An 18572-nucleotide genomic window follows, 5' to 3' on the forward strand; every position below is an offset into this window, starting at 1 on the left:
TAGTGATGTTCAAGTCCCAGGTTGCTTCAGCTTCCAATTTCATCATGACACAGATTATGTCTTGTAAAGCCCCATTTTCAGACATTTCTGAATAAAGTTATTGAGGATAGGAGTTATTGGATAAAGTTAGCCTGATTTTTTCAGGAGAGGTCTTTGCACAAAAGTAATATAATTTGGAAACTTTTTGTGATTAAGCTCTGTCTATTCATAAAACTGGTGCTAAACATTGCAGATTATTTCATAATTACAATGCAGTAAATTACCATGACTTGTTTTTTCAGTCTTTCCAGACAATTGTTATACTTGTGAGCTTGTATTTCCTTAGCTGATGCAAAGTAGCTCAGTGCTCACTAAAAGAGTAATCTCTTTCCACTCAATTTTAGGGGTCCAACATCACAGACACGTGTACAGAAATGCTGCGAAGTGGACTGCTACTGAAAATTTCAGCAGGAAATATCCAAGAGAGGATATTCTTTCTTTTTGATAATCTTCTTGTTTACTGCAAAAAAAAGCACAGGTAAATGATTACTTTCAAAAATAATGTGTTTTTCTCACAGTAGAGCTAATCATGGGTATGCTGTTGCATAAGAACCACAGCATAAAAGTTGGCATTTTTAGAAGAAACTGATCAACCAAAGAGAAGTGTATTTAATTCAAAAATTTTTGAATTAAAAAAAAAAAATTAAAACATTTATATGGTTGCAGAATCCTAGTGGTGAAGTGTGGGGAAAAAGAATCTCTTTTTTCAGCCTTCCACAGCAGGTTACATGTGATGGCCTCACTCTCTTGTAGGAAGTGTAAACAGTCTGAATTTTTAGTTCAGACAGTATTGTAGCTTGTGCAATGAAATAAGTCTCTACAGATTCAAGAGTTTCATGCCTTATATTTATAATTAGGGAAAAAAGCCAGAAAGCTGCTCCTTGCTGCATTCCAAAGAGCAATTCCTTAGTTCAGCATCAAGCTTCTGTAGATAATGTTGTGAGAAATAAGGGCTCTCCTATGTACATATATCCCTCTTGATGCTCAAGTTTGTCTCTTTAATTCATAAGTTGTTTTAGAGTGGCCACTACATATTACAGGGTAGATATTTGATAGATTCTCGGGTACATGATACATCTTCTTTTAAAAAGTTCTGGTATTTGTTAGTTTATTGTCCAGCAATTGCAAACAAGTTGCTGGTTACATAGTATCTTTTCAGATGTCTTCCATTAAATTGCCTATTTGTGTAGCCAAATTCTCACTAAAATGCTTTATTGGGTGAAAATCTCAAAATGCATGAATGGTCACCTGTGGTTTCTTTGGTTTTGAATAAGCATGTTCTTGGCTGGTGCCATGGTGACATCTCTGCAGATACAGAAGTAACTTAATTTAGAATATAATTTCAAAGTTTAAGATAGGAAATTAATTGATTATTTCCAGCAAGATACTTCAAGTATTGACTGGCAAGTATGTAAGGAGAGAAATTTTATTTTGGCAATTTTACAGAAATTGCCTTGACTTTATGGTACGAGATATTTTATGTAATTTTTAACCATTCTTTTGTGGCAGAGTTGCATAAATACGGAATGCCATGCTTGGGTTTACAGTTTTAAAACTCAGTAGAGCTATTGGATTTACTCACTTTGGAAAGAAAAAAAACATGTGCTTTATGCTGGTTTTGCTTTTTTGCCTTCTTTGTATTTTTAATGTATTACTCAATTTTTGAATAATAAATTTATGCTGCAATAGCATTACTCATAAGGCAGTAATGAAGTAATGATTGAGAGGCAGATAATTTTCTGAAAATTAGTACCTCTTTGGAGTGAATGAAGGTCAACATTCAGGAGATCCTTAATTCTTAGGAATGGACCTTTGTGTGATATACAGTATTAATTATCATCATAGGCAAAAAAATGGATAGATAATAATCCTTGGATTATCTGAGGTGTGAAAAACTGTGTAGGATGGAGGTTCTCCAAAGGCATTGGCTTCACTGGGAAAAGTTACAGCAATGTAAAGTCCTTTGGAATATATTGCAGTGAAACTGCCACAAAACTTCCGCAATCCTTAATTACAATTCTTGGTTAACCTTTACATTAGGAAGGAAAATGTCTTCATTCTTCCCTAAATAAATCCCATTTATGATGCTAATTTATGTAGATCAAGATTTGTATCCAAAGATGTTCTCATTAATTTTTTTTCAGTTACACTATCCCCATGCTGAATTTCTAGACTAACATAGGGAGACTGCATTAGTTAGGAGAAAAGGCTCTCCTTTTTTTTTTTTTTTTTGATGGCAGACAACAGCATAGAGGTACCAAAGTGTTGGAACAGAGCTTTTACAGAGTGAGACTTTCCCAGTGAACTCTCATCCAGGCAGGAATTTGCAGTTTACGCCTACCAGCCGTAGCATCTTTGCATTTCCATCAGCAGTATCCCATTCAGCAGCAGTTTCCACAGTTCAATTGCATGGCTGTAAAGGTATTGTGATCCTTACAGTGGTCTCTAAATGCTGCAAGTACAGGTAGCAGCTTAGAAACATAGAAGAAGGGATTGGATGATGTGCTCATCTGCTCTTTCTTTTTTCAGGAGGTTGAAGAACAGCAAAGCATCGACAGATGGCCACCGTTACCTTTTCCGGGGCAGAATAAACACAGAAGTGATGGAAGTAGAGAACGTAGATGATGGAACAGGTGAGTATATTTGTGTGGCTCATTTGCAGAGCTGTCTTTTGAGGTGCTGAAATCAAATACAGCTTCATAACTTCCTTGAGAATGGAGGATGCCCCTTGTATTTAGAAAGAAGGAGGAAGATGCTGCTTAAAAAGCAGTGTCTTCTGTGACACATTATTGCTTTCACCCATTATTAGCTGGGCAGGCATAGATGACTATTTTATGCTTACATTAAGAGAGTGATAAAATAAGGTGGCATTTATTGCTCAACTGAAATTACAAATTGAACTTCACTTTACATCACTCTTAAAGAACTTATCCCTAGGTACATGGTATATTTATAGCAGCAAATGGAAAACCTACCTCTGTTGGAATGAAACACTATAAATGCTGAAATTGTAATATAAGGAAGGTTTGTTTAAAATATCTTTAGGGACATAAACCATAAGATTACCTGACGTTTTCCTGACGTGCATTAGTAAAGTGAAAACCCAAAGTATCCCTAGACATGTCAATTTTTGTGTTAGAAACATGAGTTTAACCTTTGAGCTTAACAAAAATTACTTTTTCTTGCAATTAAAATATTTTGGGCTTTAAAAATGTAAAGGAAAAGAAAAGTGGTATGTGAAACTTTCAGTGGCATTGCAAATATGTAAGTCTGGAGAGAATTTCTGTGAGTTATATGTTGCTTCTCCTGATACTCTAAAATATTGTTAGGTTTGTCCTCTAATATGAATTCCAAGCATTTCTCAGTGTAATTTTGTTCTAAAATTGAGTATTAATAACAATTATTTTACTTCTAAGCAAGCTTCATAGGAATTAATTTTTTTTTAATTAAGATTTTTCTTTTCTAGTTTTGAATTTCATGTGTTCAAAATAGTTTGGTCACTTCTTGTTTTACAGAGTAGACAGTAGAATTGACTTGGAGAACAAATTGACTATTGTTCTTATTGCAACAAAATAGCTTATTGGAAGACTTGTCTCTTTCCCCCAGCTCATATTTTAAAGTCGTGCAACCTTTTTTCATGTGCTGTGTTTTTATTTTATTATTTCTTATTTTATAATTTTTTTTTGTCCTTTGAATTTTGTTTTTGATCAGTTAGTTTCCATCATTTGTCATTCACATTCAATTTTATAAAGAAATTGAATCAATAAATGCTTGGAACTTGTAACTGAAGTGTCTAGAGCTGAAATTTTACTGGTGCCAGAATAAGACTGCAATGCTGCAACATGGCATGTCTGCTACTAATCTTAGGATTGTTTGGCTTTTCTGAGAGCATTATTTTTCAGTCTTTTCATTTGTGTTTCTGAATACCAGAGCAGAGTGTTTTGTGCAGTGCTGGTGCCTATCCCATTATATTTTATACTGTATTAATGCCTGAGAGTAGGGCTGATAATCACTTTCTTTTCTGTACTGAGTTTTATCTTACCATTTCTACAATTTCATAAGCATTCAGAATTTGCATCTTGTTCCCCAAAGCTCTTGCAATGCTTCTTGGTTTCATGAACAATGTTACCACTGAACTGTGTAAGCTATTGATAAAAATGGTGAAAAATGCTGAACATAAGGTAGAGCACTGTGGTGTGACACTTGATTCATTGTCTTTGCTTACCAGACATTTTTTGTAAGAAATCCTTGACATGTGTTTTGGGTTATGTTCTTCACCGGGTCCACTGATTTAGTTAGTGATTTCAAGCTATCTATGGGTACACTGCAGTGAATTTCTTCAAGCCTCTTTGAGTTGAATATATTTTATCCAGTATTCTTTACCCTGCTATTTCTGCTTTTTCAGCCTGTATCCCTGCACAGTGTTTAGCTTTATATGTATAAAATCTCAGTGTTTTGTTTATGCAAAAAAGAGAGTTGATTATTTCAGTCTTTCCTGTCATGTACTGTTTGACTTCCTTTCATTTATTTTCTTTCATCTTCCTAAATATGCTTTAGAAATAAAAGGCAGTTTCCCTGTTTGCATCATGTCACTTTCTAAGACAGCATCTCTTTGCTTGTAAGTGTTAACATTACTGTGTCCAGAGGATTATACCCACCTTCTTCCTGATGAATATCCCAAGAATTCTATAACTCTTAATCTTTAACTGATTCCTCCCCACATATTTTCATGCATTTAATTTGGCTTTAGAAAATGTTTCTTTGATCCTCTATGTGCCCTACCTTTCTTCATTTACTTGTTCTAACTATTCAGTCCTTGGTCTTTTTAACACTGTTCATCTTCCTTCCTGCCTCTTTTCTTCCTCAATGCATCTTCAGTTATAATGTGGCTAAGTACAAATAGTCTTCCTCTATGCTCCAGACACCACTTGTTCAATTTCCTTCAGCCACAGGAAATTCTGTTACTGTCCCCATTTCCTATAGCCTTGCACCCAGTCCTGGAGGGTTCATGCTTCCTTCCCCTTTGCTCTCCTGAGCCATATTAGATCTTGTCACTTTTACATAAACATTATTTCCAAAATCCATACTCCTTTCCACACTTATGTGAAAACATCAATAGTTTGGTTCTTCTGATTTCTAACTTACTAGAGTCAGTGTATGCTCAGTCCCTGGAAGCATTTGTGATCAGGTTTGATGAAGCTCTGAGCAACCTGATATAGCTGAAAATGTCCTTGCTTAATGCAGTTTATTTGTAAGGTTTCTTCCAACCCAAACTGTGCTATGATTCTTCATACCTGCTTTTTTCCCCTATCATCATATTTTCTGCTTTTTCCATTTCAGTTTATCCAATATCCTAAAATTTATTTTTCCTTGTAATAACTGCTATTTCATCCCTCCTTTCTGTGGTTCTCTTTGAAACAGGGAAATTTCTGCATTAATTCCCTGGCCTGTGACATCTTTCTGCCTTTTTCTTGTCATGCTCCCCCCTTTTTTTTTTATTTAACTTGCTCTTTTCCTTCCTTGTGAGACTTCTGTATTCCCTCTTCTCAGACATATTTTTTCTTTCACTCAGATCATGATGTCCTTCTTTAACCTTCGTCTGTTCTGCTTTCTTTACTGTTCTCCTTTGTTACACCCAGATGTCTTGTTTCTCATCCCCTGTAGTCATCTGCGTTTGAACTGTAACCCAGTACTATTCTGCTGCTTTCTTTTTGTCTCATTGCATTCCCAGGAGGAGTAACATGGTTGTCCTAGTGTCACTCACATTAGCTTTGCATGTGGGTTTTTTTTTTTTGGCATTGTATTATTTTAGTCTCTTTAATCATCTATTACCTATCAATTTCTTTAATTCCTAGTTTAGAGAGGAAGCTCTGGGTGCAGAGTGCTTATATTTTCATATCTGTGCAGGACTCTGTCATGCACTCCAGATGGATCTCTTTATAGACATTAAAGACTACTGAGTCTAGATGGTACTTCCACAGTTCCTTACTGCAGATTTTGGGATCCACTGCTCAGTTTATATAAGGAGCCATGGAGCTCCAGGGAACGGGGCAACTGAGAGTGTTTGCTCTCAGCATTGACAGATGTAGGAATGTAGTCTTCGTTCTTTGTGAATAGAAGCATAGAAATAACAAAACAGATTCCCAGTGTGGTTTATTATCATGCTAATGACATGCCTACAGAAATTAACAAAGCTTTTTCTGAAAAGCAATTTTTCTTTGATGAAATTAGGCCTTGGCTGAGCACTACAGTTGGTGCAAGCTTTCTTTTTTTGTTTCAGCACCATGAAGCACTCTGCTTTTTCTTGATTGTACTGATTAAAGTGGAATGCATATTACTTATTAGGACAGACTTATTTATGATCTTAAACTAATGTGGCTACACACCCCCTTGCAAGTATTCAAAAGGTGGTTTTATGGTAATCACATTCTTTTTTCTGTACCAGTTGCTAAAATTCAGTTTTGAGAGAAAAATACATTTCTGAAGGCAATCACCAGCCATTAAATGAAAGGTTTATGAAGAGAAACACGTGAGACTTAGGAAATACCAGATTTATGTTTGTCTCTAGTATAGTAGTTCTTTCCTCTCTAGTCTTGAAATGAGGCATGATATGGAAAAAACACAACATGATAAAAGTAGATGGAATCTGCATCAAAAAGCATGCATGTAGGATGGCAGTTAATACTGTGCAGCAATTATTTCCTTGGTATTTCTGAGCATTGATGGTCCTAAGAACCTCCAAGAAACTTAAACGTACTTCAAAAGAGACTTCTGTTTATTTTTTTTAAGGGAAGAAGAAAATTATTTTGTATATGACTACAACAAATTGCTTCTTATGCATCATTCAAAGATATGAGTCATGAATTTTGAACAGTATATTGCAATTCAAATTACAAGCTTTAATGGATTACCAAGTAACATTAAAAGATGATGTCATCTTTCATCACCTTTCCTGGGGAAGTTGTAGCTTTAATGATTTGTTGATCCTGCTTGTTCAGACTTTGCATGGTGCGAACGGCAGTCTCGTGCTCTTCTTCCTTCTGTAACCATTATGTTAGGTTTGCAAATTATTTGTTTAGTCTGACTGGCAACTATGGTTGCATTGATGTGAAGAGTGTGCATATGAGCAGAGCAGCTGGGCAGTCAGGACATGCACACCTCCCAGCTGGCCAGCAGCTCTTGACCAGATTTTGCCCAATAGCCAGTCCAAAGAAGGTAGGAATTTATATGGGATGACAGTGTAATGATGAACTGCACTTGGCTATGGGCATGGGTGTACTGGGGAGAACAAATTGCTCATGGGAGCCTTGGAGAATTGTAGGGATTTCTCTCCATGGGGAATGTGAAGAGCGAAGGAGGAAGCAGAGGTACTGCAGTTAGAGACAGAGGCTGAAGTCAAAGTGGGCATCACAGCAGTGTGTTACTATAGCAAAGATGGACAACTGCTACCATCCACCTTTTCTCACCTGAGCTCAGTGCCCTCTGTATACATTAGGCAGCTATAGTACCCAGCTTGGTGATTGGGCTTTTCCCAGAATTCTGTGGGTTTGTGGTGGAATGAAGTGATTGTGGTCAAGCAGCCGGGGTGCTCTTGGCCCTGCAGTTACAAATCCTCAGGTGCCAAGGAAGCTGCATATTTAAAAAGTCATCTATCACTACACTGGGAGATTCAAGTGTCTGGACACACAATTTTTTTTTTTTCTGGATTAAGCTACTGAATTAACACCAAATTTTTGTCCAAAGTTGGAGGCTCTAAATCCATTTGTGAGTCTAAGCCTTTTTTTAAAATACGTTTTATTTTTTTGCCACAATTTTAACTGCTGTAGTTCAGTGCATCAGTAAACATTTCCCTACAAATGCCTTGTGATGATAGGCATACAGCAAAAAAGACCACGGGAAAATTATGACCTTGTAGTTTTATATGTATTCACCTCTAACTTAATAAACAAACAAAGGAACCTTAACTTTACTTCCTTCAGTAGTGCTTCTGCCTCTGATCTCCAAGCGTCTGTAGTCTGTCAGCTGAGAGTTTCTGTCTGAGACTTATTTCTTGTCCTTGACTTTTTGGTCTGATTTTCTAAGAGTGCCTGAATAGTATGATGGGTAATTTTCAAGAAACAATGTTTGTATAGAAACAAAGGATGCTATGCATAGGCCATGCAAATAAAAATATGATAAATAGGTAAGTGGCATGAACATGATGTTGGATAAATAACTTCATTATTTCCCCTGTCATAGACTTTCTTGCATTTTTTTACATGCTTTGAGTACTAGAAAGTTTTGTTGGTTTAGAAATTAGCCATCAGTCTTATGATTTTCTAGTAGTTCCTAACATTTCCCAGCCCAGTACACAAAGCTTGGCTGTTTCCATCTAATTAAAATGCAAAGTTATTGAAAAGATACTAGCATGTCTGGTGAGATTTATGATAAATCTTATTAAGCATTTCAGCAAGGGTTTCAGTTTCAGAAAATCTCATCTCATCATAAAAAAATGGGGCTGAAAAAGTATTTACTAAATGAGAAGCTGCACAGTTATTGCACTAGTTTAGGGTTGGCCTTAGGACTTTTTTGCCACTTAATGAAAGTTTCTGGTGAGAAAATATTGACCTTTGATTTTTCTGAATGTTTTGTATTGTAGTTGCTAGCCCTAGTTTTTTAGTCTATGTTTAATGAAGAAAAGATTATTTCTTATCATAAGGCGTTTCTGCCTTACAAATTTTCCCCCAGGAAATTAGTGCAATCCTAGTGAAGGGTAGTTAGGGGTTAGTTTTGGAATTTCTGAATGATATTTATGGACTAGCATAAATTGCTAGTAAAATGGCTACCGAAGTAAATTGCTATAGAAGTAAATAGAGAGTAAAAAGTAGTAAATAGTTTGATTTCTGTAGCATAGATATTTTTACATGTTCAGAGTCAGGAGTTCTAGTTATCTAAGAACACCAGCATACCTTACCTCTTGTAATGTGCCCATTGAACATAAGGCTTTTAGGAACATATTTCAGGAATTAGGCATTTGGTTTTAGATCAGAAACTTCTTTATTATATTGCAGTTTGTTTACACTAGTAAGGGTACATATTTGCTTATTCAGGTAACCAGTAATGATACACCAAATATCTCTGCTTTGATTATTTGTGAAATTAAAATTATATTTCTCCCCTGTATATTTAGTCCTTTTTTGCAGTTATTAGTAAATCAGTCAATCAGCACAGCAACTCTGAGCAATTTAAGGGGCAAAAGCACAGTGCTTCTTGTTTAAGGAATTATTTATTGCAGTTTTAACACAAAAGTACTCCAAGTACCATTATATTTTTCTTTTAATAGGACTCTGCCTGCTTTAGTGTCGACTTTATACCTTCTTCTATATGCTAGGCAAATCTCTGTTACACTTTACAAAGGACACTGTTTACTAAAATTAAAGCTACAGTTTATTAAGTTACAACATAGTTCACAGGGCACAGATAAATTTAAATTAATCTTTTTTTCTTCTGTATTGTCTGGATTTTTATGTGTGGTGATAAGTTTTTAGTAATTGTGGCAACAATTGCTATTGCTTTTTTTATGAGTTGGTGCTCTTTAAGTAATTTTATCTATTCCCAGCTGACTACCACAGCAGTGGCCACACAGTTATTAATGGCTGGAAGATCCACAACACGGCAAAGAATAAATGGTTTGTATGCATGGCAAAAACCCCTGAAGAGAAGCAAGAATGGCTGGAAGCTATTTTGAAAGAGCGAGAGAGAAGAAAAGGTGGGTCAATAAACTTCCTTGTATTGCTCTGCCAGAAAGCTATACTGTATTTTTGAGGTATACATACTGTATATGTTGAGATAGAAAGCAAAACCAGCTGGTAGGTAAACTTGCGGTGTCAGGTTCAGCTGAAGATTTATGAACATCACTAGTCTGGGAATAATGAATCAAACTTGAACTGGGAAGGGTATAATACCTTGAATCATATATGCTGATAGTCAGTGCTGTTTGAGAAATGGGGAGATGATTTAATCTGTGATTTTACAGCTTATCATCAACCAGTATAAATTGTCATAAATTTGTTGACACCTGTGTATTATCATGGTTTTATGGTATCTGAGGATCTGTCCTAAATGCCTTGTGGGATTTGTATGCGCTGATTTCCTTTGTGACTGGCCATTTGAATCACCAAAATGAGCCAGCTTTCTGTGTTGGATCTTAATGCAGATGATCCAAACTGAAATGGTACACAACACATTCACAACTCCACCTTGGATGTACTATCTCCTACCCAAGAAAGTAATCACCATTTCCAGTCACCTTTGGAAAACCACTATCTTTCTGAGTAACTGAATTAAGGTGGAAGAATACTTGGATGAAATATAATCCTGATCTCAAATGTGACCACAAATAACTTTGTTTTCAAGGTGAACCCAGTGCAAAGTAGAAGCAGGGAAAGATGACACATCATCATTTTCTGGAGCTAATTTGATTTGCAAGCTCAAATACCCTAATTAGTGAGGTTATTTGGAGCCTTGATATTGAAAGAAAATATGACCTTGTATTTAGATCTGTGGTTCTTTTCCTGATTTTTGTAGAGTTTTCCGTCTCCTGTTGCAGTAACTCTTGGTTTGTGCCTCTGCTGGAAATGGACACTAACAATATTTTCTTTGGTCTTTTAAAGTTGAGTACTGGATGTTCTAGAATCTGTTGTAGGACCAGAGTTTTAAGAAGGGCATCTCAGCACTGGCTAATCAGCATTGTCCTCAGGAATTTGTAGCAGGAAAGCTAAAAAGACGCTTTAGAGGTCTAAATTCTCAACACTTTTAAAATACAAAAAATGCTTAAAAAATGAAAAAGCATTGTGGTAGACATGCAAAAAAAACCCCCAGGTTTGTCTGCTTCTGTATAGAACCTTGTGTGGAACTGACTAAAATATTTTCAGTAAATCCTAATTCTCCACTAAGTTTCATGTCTCCCTTAGGCTCTTGATGCTTTCAGTAAGATATACGAAGAGTAAGAAGTAGTATTTTATATTGATGAATTCTTACTATTTCACACTAATCAACTGAGCAGCTGGTAGTTGAAGTGAGTTGGAGCTAAATTTTGGCCAGCTGGAGGTCTGAGGTAGCCATCCTAAAACCAATGCATGTCTTAGGATTCTAGCATCCCATGATTTGTGGAAGCTTTCAGGTCCTGATGCTCTCAGTGGGTTTGCTACCAAGGAGACAACCATGAAATAAGGGGGAGACGAGGCACACATAGGTTCAGAGTGCAACACAGAATTGTCAAAACCAAATTAGTTGGAAGACTCAGAGATTCAACGGACCGAGAGAAACTAAACCTGTACTTTTACTTGGAATCCATGTAGTAGAAGCTGAACAAAAAGGAGACAATGGTCTGAATTAAGTGCTTTAGCAGTTTTCAGCTTTTGTAATAAAATTATAAACTAGGCTTGCTAGAGGAAATCGAGATGTATTAGAAACTTCTTGCAGAAATTTTCTGTCAGTTTGGTGGCTTTCCTGTAAAGACCTGAGGCACTCAGCCAGTTGGAAATTTATTTCAGAGGTGGTCATATTTAAGACTGATGATGCTGTGATGACCTTATTTGAAAAGTCAATGCAAATAACAGCTTCAACATCCTATAAGCTCCAGAAGTAGTATATTACTTAAGTTTTCTTTTGCCTGGGGTATTCCAAGTTTTATTTGTTTTTGTGACATCACTGCTATCTAGCTCATGGGTAATGAGAGACAATCCTTATTCAATACTTAGGGCCCAGTACTGCTGTTAGCTTCTCCTCATGTCAGGCTTTATTTTCAGAACTAAAGAAATACAAGACCCTTACTCAGATGGAATATTATAGAATGAATTGGGTTGAAGAGGGCCATGAAGATCTTCTAGTTCCAGCTCCCCTGCCAAGCCTGAATGTTTTTGTGGAAAAGGGGTGAATTGTCTATGTGAAACTAGCATATGTATGCCTGATAACTTGTTGCTACTATTGACTGAAAATTTGAAAAAAATTCCTTTATGTGAAGATCTTTTTATTACCACATGGTAAGAGCAGAACCAAGGTACTTTGTTTTAAACTTGTGAAGACACAACTACACTCTTGCAATGTTCATACACTGAAGTCTTTTATTACTACAAAATAAATGGTGATGTCGGTAGAGTAACAATTTAACTTCCCTGTGAGAAAAATACCTTTTGGTTATGCTTTATGAAGATCAGATGTTTGTGGTTTAACTTGATCATGAGAAAATAACGAAAAACAGTTCTTTAACTTTTTTTTTTTGTATGTAAAATATCAGTATTGCTTCTCCATTTCAGGGAAGATACTGAAATATAATGAATGGCAGTATCACTTAATAAAATGTTGATGCATTTTTGGCAGGTTTGAAATTGGGCATGGAACAGGACACTTGGGTGATGATCTCTGAGCAAGGAGAACGGTTGTACAAAATGATGTGCAAACAAGGGAATCTCATCAAAGACAGGAAGAGGAAATTAACCACTTTCCCCAAATGCTTTCTTGGAAGGTATTATTATATGCATTTGATAGCATGAATTTTTACCATCTAAACCCACATTTTAAATCTTCTTCGGGATTCTGCAGAAACCATACTTAATTTGTAATGCCTGTTAGGTCTATATGCCTCACAGAATTTAGCCAGAATGTGAAATGGTCTGCCTGAAATTTATGAATGTGTACTCGTTTTACAAAGTAGTTCTGCAAAGGGCATGATGAATACATGGAAATGCATCAACTGAATTTGTTTCTCTCAAGAAATAATTCCGAACTTGTTTAATGCATTTTGTCTCTGTAATGGCTCGTTTGGAGTGTAAAATGTTATTTATTCCACCTAAGTAATCTTCGTCTCTTAAAACAGCTCCTGCCCTACTCTTGCTTGAAGGTCAGGAACAGAGTTACTAAATAAGGTTTACCTGCTTAAATTATCAGGAGGATATTTATAATGCCTTATTATGCCTATGACTTAAAAAGAATGAAAGAGAAATAGAAGCCCTAAAATGTGTATATGAAAAAAAAATCATTTGGGGGAGAGAAGGATTATCACATTTCGTTTGGCCATAAGAGAAGTATGAAAACTTAGGAGCATAAGTTAAGTGTGAAAAGCATTTTTATAAAATAAAATGTTTTGCACAAAAATGTTGTCGAGAAGATACCACTGGGTTCAAAAGAGGAAATAAAAATTGGGAGATTCTTATGCACTGTCATAAGTGACACAGTTGAAGAGAAATGGAATCAGGATTAAGGTGAATGATTCAGTTGTGGTGGAATCATGTTTCCGTAGTGAAGTTGTTGGATGCAGGTGAAGAACACACTCATGGTGAGGAGCCATTTAAATCTACCACCAAATGGCTTATTTTCAGTGCTATTTTTGGAGTGAACTGTTTTGAAGAATGCTTCTGCTGCTCGATGGGTCACCAGTCAAAACCTATGCATGTGAAGGTTGCGCTACCTTGTTGTACTTCTGGTTTGTAACATGCACATCTTAATGTGCTGCAGATCCAATGTCTCTGACCTGCATCAGCTCTACTTTCGCAGAAGCCAGGTATTTTCTGCACGTGAATATATACTTGGTGTATATGCTTTGGATGTCAATATGTTTGACACACCTTGGAAGTTACAAGCCTACTGTTCTGTCATGCTGTGGTTATGTTCTACCATTATGGCATACCTGCCCTGGGCAGGTGCAGTAGGAATGCCTGGGATTGCCTGATCTGGTCTATCTGATCAAATGCAGCTATGCTAGTTGAGGATATCCCAGAAAACATGGGAAATCTTTACTATGTGCCAGGTTAACTTCATGCATGGAAGACTTCTGAGCAGAAAAGACATCTCATGGGAAACCATAGGTGGTTATCTCAAAATAACAGAAAAACTGTAAAAAGTGAGGATTTTAAAGGTGGTACACATTTTGAAGATCTTTGGGTAAAGAATCATTTAGGAGGCTTGTAAGAAACACAAGTAATGGAGAGGGACATGCAGCAGATCTGGTGGTATGAGATGTAAAGTTTGTTTTCTGTATCTGTTTTTCAGTGAATTTGTGTCCTGGCTGTTGGAAATTGGAGAGATACACAAATCTGAAGAAGGTGTTCATCTTGGCCAAGCTTTACTAGAGAACGGCATTATTCACCATGGTAGATATAGCTAGTTTTAACTTATTTATTTTCAAGATAATTGCTGTAATTAGAATGGACTTGTTTTGTTTGAAGAAAAGATGGTCTTGTTTACACAAGACAGCTCGTTGAATCTGCATTATATCCCTTCAGGGGCTTCATGGGGCCATTGTACTTGTCCATAGCAGATATACTGGGAAAGGCCCACTGATTTAACTAGATTTCCTCTTTGCTGTTTGGATCAAAACACTGGGAAAAGGGACCTAGAGAAACATTGCTGGTCTCTTGCAAGCAAAAAGATATTCTGGGGAAACATAGAACAGTTTACTGCTTGTAAGAATTCTAGCCTTTATTTAGGCCAGGCATTTTAGGGATAGGTGTTCAACTAAGAATTTTAAGTGACAGTGAGTCACAGCTGGCTGTTTTGATAAATCTGTCTGTTCATCTGTTAGATGTTACAAGTGGAGCTGATGAGTCTGTAACCCAACAGTTTAATCTTTTGAGTTTAAAGGCCTTCACTACATTGTATAATTACTAAAATTGATATTTTGATACTGAAATTTGCAGTCAACTCTCTGCATTTAGCTCACTGTAGAGAGAAGTATCACTGAAAGGGTTCAATTTTTTAGCCAGTAAGAAGGTTTGATTTCTGCAGGTAATTTACATTGGCAACATTTTTCTCTTGCCAGAGCATGTCATTATTGTCATTAATGTCTCTGTCATTATTACAAGGTGTAGTCTAACAGGACCAAAATAAACTGGAGAAACTTCTGGTTTTGAAGCCATATTTTACAGAATCACATATGATAGGTACAGTGACTCAAAACAAAGCTCTCAAGTTAGTTACCATTCTATTGTAGATCTAGGGTGTAAATTTAGATGTAAATTTAGTAAACTTTGATAATATACAGTTTAATACTTATGTACTCCATCCAGCAATGAATTTAATACTTAATTTAAGTTCGTCATAATGATTTTAATGCCTTTGACTGGAAAGAAGGTGGGAGAAACATAATGCCATTGAGCAGTGTGTGTTTTAAACATATGCGGAGTAGGAGGAAAAATAAGGTTGTTCATCAGTAGTCATGTAGTCTTCACTTCTTTAATGCCAGTCTACATGATTTTTCTCCACCATCATTCAAATGTCAGATGCAATTATGTTTACTACACACACTGAATTGTTTTCAGTGGAATGATTCAGTTGCCATAGATTCTTCTCCTGATCTTCTAATTTATATACTAAATACACCCATAGATTTTCTCAATGCAAAGTTAAATGAATATTGTGCAACTTCATGAGATAAAAGGGTAATTATATTAGATCATAGAAATATGAGCCAGACATGCTATTTTGAATAGTGAATCCAGCTGTGGTTCACTGAAAATAGCATTCCTAAAATAAAGTTGAATGAACCATCTGTTTTCACAGAGAGAGCAAGGGAGGAAGAACGTTTGGCTGTTATTTACATTGCAAATATTGTAGAGGTCTTTGTTGAGAGTTTGCATATTCAGTAGGCTGGCCATTATTGTCACTGTGCTGGAGTTCATTCTAGCAATGACAGAATCATGTTGTGATGGACTTTGTTGTACTTCCTGATGTGTGAACTCTGACAAGTAGAAAAGTTACAGCTTTTTCCCTCCCCCACCTCCACTTTTATATAAGGGGAAAAATCTCTTTGTATGCTGCTATTTTCAATCTTCCCAGTGGAGTTGTCTGATATCTGAAATGACTGATACCAGTCAATGGAGTGAGGTACTTTGTCTACTCACTGCAGATGATTAGAGATGGAAGCCTTGTCTCAATGGATTAAGGAGCTTTGTAGTTACAAAAGTAAACTGAATATCAGATAATTTTAAAATGAATAGGTATTTATATGGCTGTGCAGTTTCTTGGACCGATGTAATGATCTGGTTTAAAATTACCTTGGCAAATAAATTAAAAAACCAGTTTAAACCTTGATCAGTTCCCTTTGCATAGCATATGCCATATAAATACCTATCCCAGCATAAATGTGGGTACAGTGTTGTAAATGACACACAAACCAACTTGGCCTTTTAGTGGTAATGCAGCTTGTCGTGACCTTAAGTGTTTGAAAGCCAGCATGTTCCAGCTCTGTGGAGCTATTCCCTTAGTTTCTGGTGCCCTGTGGTTAGTTGGGCCTGCAGAGACAGAGTGGTGCTTGTGCTCCTCAGAGAGCATAGCTTGGTCTGTTTGTCATAGGCATGCAAGAAAGGAAAGGTGCTTTGTTATCCTGGTTCCCTTCCAGCGCATCCCTGTAAGGGTGAGGAATAATTTGGCGTTAGGCAAAACTGTCTTGATGGTGTTTTTCTTATTTTCACAACTTGCTGGACATAAGAACTCTTTTTATATGTTAATCTATTGGAATACATAATTTTTATTCAACAGTGGGATATTTTTTAATCATAGAGCTAGAAGACATCTTTGTTTCTTAGTTAAATGGTCACAGTCCATTAAAATTCACTTAGATACTTACGTTAGGCATTACATGTGAAAATTTTGTAGTCTGTTTCTCATGTATTTAGAGGCAATGATACGTAAAAGAGCTTACAAATTATTTTGAATAACCACCAGTTCAAGGCAATTGGAATAGTGTCCTGGGCTTTACTATTAGCAGAGATATCAAATGCAAGTAGAGATGTTATTTTGCTCTTGCACGTGACACTGGCGAAACCACTTAATGTATGAAGTTCACTTTTTATGTCTGTGTATGAGATGATGCATGGAAATACTGAGAAGCTTGGAGAGGCATGAAAAATGACACAGATGGAAGGCACCTCACTGTACAATGTTTATGATGCCTATCTAAATTCTTGGAACAGAATTATGTATGATAGCTAAATCACTTGCTTTAGGAAGGCATGCACAGAATTACCTAACTCTGTCAGGTGTGTTACTCTGATAAATGAAGACATTACAGCATCCTCCTTTATCAGTTGATGACATGTAAATTGACTTTCAAAATTAAAGCTTACAACTGCATGCAAAGCTCTAATTAATGAAGTAGTTATCTTAGGATGGAGATAATGCCTAATCCTGTCCTCAACCATCAAATACATCAGCTGTTTTTCAAGAAGATTTACAGCAGTACAGTTTCCAGGAGAACATTTGTATCGTATGGTAGGACTTGTTTTGACAAAACACTTGAAGTTGTTAGGTTTGTTGCTGGAATCTCATTAAACTCTGATAGTCCACCTGTTAAGATCCTTTTTTCCAGGTCTTTGGGGAAACAGATTATCAACATCTTCATAATAATTGCCATTCTCTTGCACTTATGAGGTTAAGGAGGACATTCCTCTCTCCTTTGCTCCCACTGCAAGACTGGTCAAATGTGTTATGAAGTTTTTGTATATTTACTGAATCATCTGAGATTGGCTTCATCAAAAATGATGACAGAAAATAATGTGGAAAAATAATATGCATAATTTGCAGAATTAATCTTATTTGGCTATTTGCGTGATAAGCTTTGCAAAAGCACTGAAAACGAAAAATATTTGAGTGCCTAATTTTTCATGCTCTCCCTTGCCTATCTTCCTTATTCTTTACCCCATGACTTGAAATTGTTTATTTTCTTCTGTACTACTTAAATGTACTAAGGAATATTGTCACCAGTGGCATAAAGGAACTTAGGGCAGATGATCTAATTTGGCTTCCTGGCCTCCCTGTTTGAAATCTACCTATTGCTGTGTTTAGGGCTCTTACTAGAAGAAATGATGCTGACCTTCTTCTCCCTCCTTGGTTTCTTCAGAAAGTCATCTAACAATGCCTTTTTTTTTTTTTAATTTAATTTAGTTACAGATAAGCACCAATTCAAACCTGAACACATGCTGTACAGATTCCGATATGATGATGGAACATACTACCCCAGAAATGAGATGCAGGATGTGATCTCCAAGGTACAGAATAAAGTAATTGCTATTGTTAGGAAGAACACATCAGAAACAGATTCTCCTTGAAAAGTAATGTAAGATTTGCTGGGATAAACAACATACCCTCACAGCTGCCACTCTATATTTATGTGAACCAAATTCAACTTTTCCTTTTTTAAGCTTTTGGTTAGTTTTTACACATTTTAAATACAAAATCACAGTTTACCATTATGCAGTTATAGTTGCTATTCAGTGGTTTCATATGCAGGATGCATTGTCTGTGTTTCTGGGTGATCCTGAAGTTGAGGTTCAGTCTATTGTATTTTTCAGTCCTTCTCATAGATATGAAGATACATGTAGGAATCTGCTTTAAAATTTCTCTAAAATCTGAGTGTCCTTTATAAGCACCCTAACAAGGCGGTAAATCTTTAGTCACATGGATGTTTAAATATAATAGCTTATACTACCCAGCTATGCTACTGACAACAATGAAAAGATTGATCTAGGTTGCATTTAAAGTCATTAATATTCGAATTT

At 36.2% G+C, this 18572-nt stretch overlaps 1 protein-coding gene across 1 annotated transcript in view; it reads left to right on the forward strand.

Moving 5' to 3' along the window:
- PREX2 (phosphatidylinositol-3,4,5-trisphosphate dependent Rac exchange factor 2) overlaps window positions 1-18572 on the forward strand; it is a 161773-nt gene that overhangs the window by 56211 nt on the left and 86990 nt on the right. Inside the window, exons 7-12 of the mRNA XM_062502196.1 lie at window positions 384-517; window positions 2569-2672; window positions 9638-9787; window positions 12400-12544; window positions 14068-14168; window positions 17959-18062. Of these exons, the coding sequence (XP_062358180.1) occupies window positions 384-517; window positions 2569-2672; window positions 9638-9787; window positions 12400-12544; window positions 14068-14168; window positions 17959-18062 (738 nt within the window). The remainder of the gene's footprint in view (window positions 1-383; window positions 518-2568; window positions 2673-9637; window positions 9788-12399; window positions 12545-14067; window positions 14169-17958; window positions 18063-18572) is intronic.

Source organism: Cinclus cinclus, chromosome 1, assembly GCF_963662255.1.
Source record: "Cinclus cinclus chromosome 1, bCinCin1.1, whole genome shotgun sequence".
Taxonomy (NCBI): Eukaryota; Metazoa; Chordata; class Aves; order Passeriformes; family Cinclidae; genus Cinclus; species Cinclus cinclus.